Here is a 6,752-nt window from a genome sequence, read left to right as displayed (position 1 = left end):
TTACAAATAAAATTATTAGGGTTATGTATTATTTTATAAATAAAAAAATACTAATATTTTATTGCCAATTGCCAGGGCTATTCAATGCAAAGGTGGAGATGCAAAAAACAATTGCCAGGGGAATGCACTGTTCATTAAGGGTAATTACTGTTCACTAGGTGGATTAAATAGTGAATAGCCTAGGGGGAGGGCTCTTACACTGGAATTGCTCTAAGAGTATAGAAATGAGAGGGTAGACAATTCACCTCCTATAAATACAAGAAACAAAACGATAGTTTCCCAAATTCCTCCGACACACAAGAACAAGAAATGGGCCTGCCGGCCAACTGGACTTCATTTCGGCCCATAAAAAAGGGGCATTACGGTCAAACCGATAGAAATCTTAAAATCCACTCCATTCCATCTTCAAATCCTTCGTCCCCAAAATCCAAGCTTTGCCCCGATCTCCCCCAATTCCCCCCAGAGGCCAAACCCTGACCTTCGCCGAGAGCAAAATGACGAATCTACCCCTCGTCCCTCTCGTCATCGCCGTCCTGGTGGCGGCCCTGGTTTCCCCGTCCGCCGCGGAGATTAGGACCCTCACGATCTCCTCCGACAACCGCCCCATGATTCTCTTCGAGAAGTTCGGGTTCACCCACACGGGTCACGTGAGCATCCGGGTCTCGCACGTGTCCGTCACCTCCAAGCACCCCGATATCGATCCCTCCCGCTTCGGCTTCTTCCTCCTCTCCGAGGAGTCCCTCCTCCAGGTCCTCGTCGAGATCCAGCAGAACCCCCAGCTCTGCGTCTTGGACTCCCGCTACATCACCCACCTCTTCAATTTCAAGGAGCTCTCACCGCCGCCGCAAGCTTCCTTCAACCACTCCTACCCGGTCTCCGCCCCCAACGAATACAGCCTCTTCTTCGCCAATTGCGTGCCGGAGACCACCGTATCCATGATCGTGCGGACGGAGGTCTACAATCTTGACCTGGATGGTTCCCACGACTACCTTTCGGCCGGGTTGACCAACCTGCCGTCGCTGTTTTCGGTCTTTTTTCTCGCGTATTTGGTGTTTGTGGGCTTCTGGGTCTACCTCTGCTACACCAACAAGAGATCCGTGCACCGCATCCATCTTCTGATGGGCGGATTGCTTTTGATGAAGGCGTTGAATCTGATTTGCGCGGCGGAGGACAAGCACTATGTGAAGGTCACCGGCACCGCGCACGGCTGGGATGTGTTGTTCTACATCTTCCAGTTCCTCCGTGTCATTTTGTTGTTTACCGTGATCGTTTTGATCGGGACCGGGTGGTCGTTCTTGAAGCCTTTTTTGCAGGAGAAGGAGAAGAAGGTGTTGATGATTGTGATCCCTCTGCAGGTCTTGGCCAACGTAGCGTCGATTGTGATCGGCGAGACGGGACCATTTATCAAGGACTGGGTCACCTGGAACCAGATTTTCTTGTTGGTTGATATCATTTGCTGCTGCGCTATCATCTTCCCCATTGTTTGGTCCATCAGGTCTCTGAGAGAAACCTCGAAAACCGACGGAAAAGCCGCCAGGAACTTGGCAAAGCTGACCCTTTTCAGGCAATTTTACGTTGTCGTTATTGGGTACTTGTACTTCACGCGAATCGTTGTTTTTGCGCTCAAGACCATTGCCGCGTATAAGTACCAGTGGGTGAGCAATGCGGCTGAGGAGACTGTGAGCCTTGCGTTTTACATTGTGATGTTCTATATGTTCAGGCCGGTGGAGAGGAATGAGTACTTTATTCTCGATGAGGAGGAAGAAGAGGCGGCAGAGGTGGCTCTTAGGGACGAGGAGTTCGAGCTTTAAAATTGGGTATTGTTCAATTTTTGCTACCCATCTGTATTTGACTGTGCTACTGCTGATGCTACCCACTCAATGTTTTGCATCCCGCTTATCGGATTTATTGATAGAATTGATGATGGTTCAGGTCTGCTGCTACTTCTGTTGCCTCTTCTGTTTTCCTTTCAACTGTATTATTGCTCTTTTACCTGTTATAAGAAGTTTGATGCTTTAAGATACCGTGCCTTGTAGAATTTGTTTGATAGGATTTTCAGTTTAAAAATGCTATAATGATTTCGTTATATAATGCTGATTTTGATTTCGGATTACAATGTATTGTATTGATTCTGCTGGTAGTGTCTGTTTCGATTTGATTTCTTATGTTATTCAATTCGATCTGTACCACTTTACCTGTAGTGACTCACTTCATTCTTAATAGGGTTGTTAATGGATGTTTCAAACATAATCTTTATAATGGTCTCCGCAAGATGGTGCTGAGCTAAGTTTTTTCATTGCATATCCTAATAATTTCATTCATAATATGATTTTGGTTACGGTTTCTGCACGATAGTGATCCGGTTCAAAGGTTCCATGTGTATAGAAGCTTGAAACTGTTGGATTTTCTATGTGACCTTGATACAAACTAGGAAACTTTATAATTAGAGTACTTAAATTAAAACTGTGAATACTTAGCATAGTCCGAAACTACTAGAAATGGTCAATCTTACTGTCTGTTCTAGCAAATTGGGACATTAGCAATTATGTTGATCCCGTATAAAACTAAATCAATCTGAAAACTAATTTAGCAGCAACAAACTTAAAGAAGAATACAAATTAAAACTGGTGATGGTTGATCGTTGTGGAGCTTAAAACTTCTTTGGAGATCCATGGGTCATTATTCATAGTCCTTGACCAGCCTGTGTTGTGTCCCTTTTCTCTGGAATATGTTCTTGTGCTCTTTGGTTCTGTGTCTACTCCCATTAGGCCCTTCTGATTACGGTAAATGGCTTCTGTTCACCGGAACTGCCTAGTGTTCCTGTATATAGTTTAGAATCAAGGTTAAGATGCATGTGCGCATGCTTTGTTATTGCATCATAAGCACCTAATCAAACAAGGGTGTTTGCTGGTGTTAAGTTGCTGATGTAGTTGAAAGTTGAAACTTTCCGTTGAAGGGACCAGGGTCTAACCAGAGTTAGTTGTGTTAGGAGAGATGTCCTAAGAAAGCATCAATGCCGGTTCAGAAAATGAAGACGGGTATATATGGAGAGTTGGTGAAGAAAATGAGAGGCCGGAGTGATTGATAGTTTAAGGAGAGAGGACGCGTGGACGAGTGTGGACGAGAAGGCGGGAAAGGAGAGGAAGCAAATATTTCTTGATTGAATTAGGGCTGGTTTGGTATTGTTGTGCTTTGAAAAAAAACTGTGAGAATAAGCGGCTGTGAAAAAATCAGCAGAGTGTTTGGTAAACTTTTTTGGAAAAGTGCTTTTGAAAAAAAAAGCAGTCTGATATTGGGTATTTTCATTAAAAGAGCACTGTAGCTCCATGTGCTTTGAAAAAAAAGCTAGTTTTCCAAAGCTACAAATAGCAGCTTCAGCTTTTTCCTTTGATTTCAGCTTATTCTCACAGCAGCTTCCAAAATAAGCTTTTTTTTTTTCAGTTTACCAAACACCTAAAACCCTCACAGCTTTTTTTCATATGTGCTTTTTTTTAAGCACCTCACTCCCAAACCACCCCTTACTCTTCTCCCAGATTTCGATTGATTTTCTCAGTTTGTTTCTTTCTCTTGTCAATATTTATTTATTTGGTTCATCACCAAGAAAGCAAGATTACTACAGCTTAACTAACATGTGTAATAAGTGTATATGCTCATAACTACAGGTTCCACTAAAAATTATATTGATGGCTATGATAAGAATCTATAACGCGCTAGAGCGCTCTTGTTGACAATCCTTTAACAACATTACCGAGGGTTTGCAGGAACACGTTGTATCGACTTGTTTTCTTTGTTCATGGATACTTGTTTTGTTGAATCTTCAAAGTTAGATTTTGAATTTTTAGAAGAGTTTTTGTATTTAAAAACCAGCTCCTCTACACGCATACACAAACTGATATTCTTTTAGGAAATTAAAAAATTAAAAATTCTATCGTTTTTCTTTCCTCCAACAAAGAGCAATATAATAATTCATACTTTTCTTTACGCACTTCAACAAAGTACAAGTTTACGAGTTTTTTTGTAGTCCTTGTGACATGACACTTTTAATGTCACCTTTATGATGAAAAAATTGTTTGCCAAGTTCTTGTGGTGAAGCTGCGTTGGCAATTGAGGTCCAAATTTAAACTTCTGTTAGTCTTCCGTCAAATAAACTCACGCCAATCTCACGTGGAGAAGCTAAAATTCTTCTTTTCAAACTAAATCCAGATACTAGGGTTTAACTGAAATTGGACCGGGAGCTATTAGTTTTGAACCCTTGTGTGGCTGTTAGTTTTGGTGTTGGACCTGGAGCTATTAGTTCTCAATTTCTTGTTCAAAGCTTAAAACATTTCCTGTCTATGTGTGCCTATTAGTTATGAACCCTAATATCTAACAATAAATGTTTGGGAAAGTTTATTTGAACCCCTATAACCTATCTATACACCCAACTTACTTTCTACACCTATATCATTTTTAATTAAACTATCAATATCTCTTTAAACTTAAATTTACTACCTAAACTACCATCGCAAACCCAATTCAATGTGCAAATTTATTTTTACACCCATTATTTTTACATTAGAAGCTACCTGAATCAGGGCTGGTTTGGTATTGCTGTGTTTTGAAAAAAAGCTGCTGTGAGAATAAGCGGCTGTGCTGTGAGAATAAGCGGCTGTGAAATAAATCAGCAGAGTGTTTGGTAAACTTTTTTGTAAAAGTGATTTTGGAAAAAAAGCAGTCTGATAGTGGGTCTTTTCATTAAAGGAGCACTGTAGCTCCGTGTGCTTTGAAAAAAAGCCAGTTTTCCAAAGCTGCAAATAGCAGCTTCAGCTTTTTCCTTTGATTTCAGCTTATTCTCACAGTAGCTTCCAAAATGAGCCATTTTTTTTCAGTTTACCAAACACCTAAAACCCTCATAGCTTTTTTTCATGGGTGCTTTTTTTTAAGCACCTCACTCCCAAACCACCCCTCAGTCTCATGAAGATCCATGTTAATTAAATCTATTAATCTAATTAAACACAGTGCCATGAGACTATGAGAGTCAAACTAAATTAACTAAACCCTGACTAGTTTAACAGCATGCATATTTTGCAGGCTGGCTTGTAGTACTGGGAATAATACCAAATTATCGAATCGACATGTTTGATTCCCCTTGAGCCACCCTTTTGTCAGAGAAACCCTACTCTTACAATATGTAGGGTTTTGATCTCATATATAAGAGGTAGCAGTACTAGTGAAAGCATATGCCAACTCTCTTCTCCTCCTGCTCCACCTTTTCTTATGGTTGACCTTGATAAGCTGTTGCTTGTTGTTTTGGCAGCAGTAGTAGCAGAAGTAGAAGTAGGTTTCCTACAGGTGAGTAGTGTTGGAGATATGGTCGTGGTGAGGTTAGTGGTGGCCGTAGTCATGATGCTGATAAAAAAGTTGGAGGATCCATAATTTCAAAATCACATTCTTACATTAAAAAAAAATCGGTTTTTATTTTTATGAATGCATCTTAAGATTTTTTCCACAATAGAACGTCGAAGAAAGATTAGTGAGGATTAGTCTTTGATTATTTTGGGGGTGGGAGGGGGGTTATTGATAAATTTTACTTTTATAATTAATCTCATCTTGTACATGATGGTAATTATGCAATAGGATAATAAAAACATTTCATATTTAAAGTTTAAGTTGGATGTAGAGAGAGGTTAAATGGGTTTAAATAAAACTTCTCTAAATGTTTTTGGTTTCTTGATTTGGTTTTAAAAAGACAAATCCATGTGAGACATTTTTGTTTTAGGGGGACTAACGGAAGTTTAGATTTGAACTTTAATTCCTAACGAAGCTCATTGCGAGCTTGTTCACCACTAGGGTAACATTTTATTTTATTTTATTTTTTAAAGGGAGACAACTTGGTGACAAGCCACGATTATCGACCCCTTCCGGGGGCCGGGAAAACTGGCAGAGGCATTTCAGCCTCTTCCTGGCCATAAGTCTGGCTTCCACACCGGTAGCGGGTTTCGAACCTGAAACCTCCAGTTTTTAGTTTTAAGGAAGTCTCATAATCCATTTTTTACCATTGGGCCACTAGCTCGTGGTTACCACCAGGGTAACATTGAAAGTAACCAAGGGGACCACAAAAAAAAAAAAAAACAATTTGGATAAAACTTTTTGGTGCTCCGAAGTATGGTTATTTCGGATGGAGTAGGATTCTCTCCCCTCTTTTTTTCCCTCCCCTTCTCTCAGAAGGGGATGAAAAGAGGAGATGAGAGAATCCTAATCCATTCCGGACGGTTTTTGTATTGTCTGGAAGTCGTCAAACAAGGTATGAAACTTTACCTTTTTATTTTTTTATTTTTAAATATTTTTATTTAATTTTAAGCAATACGGGGCTGAACGAAAAGGACTTGGAGCAACGGTTGAAAGGCAGTACCGAACATATACTTAAGGTAGGCTTTTAAAGAGGAGAGATTTTTTTTCTTTCTCAAAAATGAAGATTAATTGCGGGATCCATTTCACGTTAAATTTCAACGATTTGAACCGTTTATTTTGTAAGTCTCGATTCATAGATCGTCTTTGCAAAAATTTAATTCAATTCGAAACTATTTGCCTATTTAATTATCATGATGAAATTTCATTGTTTCTAATAAAACAAAGTGTTTGTCAATTTTATTAAACTCAATTAGATATATCAAATATTTTCAATTTGGCTAATATTTTGCAAGTATGATCTATGAGGTGCAACTTGAAAGATAAACGGTTCAGAGCTGAAGTTCGATAAGGTTTAAGCCTCA

At 39.7% G+C, this 6,752-nt stretch overlaps 1 protein-coding gene across 1 annotated transcript; it reads left to right on the top strand.

Annotated features, from left to right (window-relative positions):
• Positions 1 to 390: 390 nt before the first annotated feature.
• On the top strand, positions 391 to 2,116 carry LOC126619113 (protein CANDIDATE G-PROTEIN COUPLED RECEPTOR 7-like). The gene has a single exon (XM_050287390.1). It carries the CDS (start codon positions 495 to 497, stop codon positions 1,809 to 1,811), a length of 1,317 nt encoding a protein of 438 aa, XP_050143347.1. The 5' UTR covers positions 391 to 494; the 3' UTR covers positions 1,812 to 2,116.
• The last annotated feature ends 4,636 nt before the right edge of the window (positions 2,117 to 6,752 follow it).

Source organism: Malus sylvestris, chromosome 4 (genome assembly GCF_916048215.2).
Source record: "Malus sylvestris chromosome 4, drMalSylv7.2, whole genome shotgun sequence".
In the NCBI taxonomy this organism is placed as follows: domain Eukaryota; kingdom Viridiplantae; phylum Streptophyta; class Magnoliopsida; order Rosales; family Rosaceae; genus Malus; species Malus sylvestris.
This window is presented reverse-complemented; position numbering and strand designations above follow the sequence as displayed.

Excerpts from the sequence above, each read along its gene's own strand:
- LOC126619113 (XM_050287390.1), top strand. The coding sequence starts at position 495 with ATGACGAATCTACCCCTCGTCCCTCTCGTCATCGCCGTCCTGGTGGCG.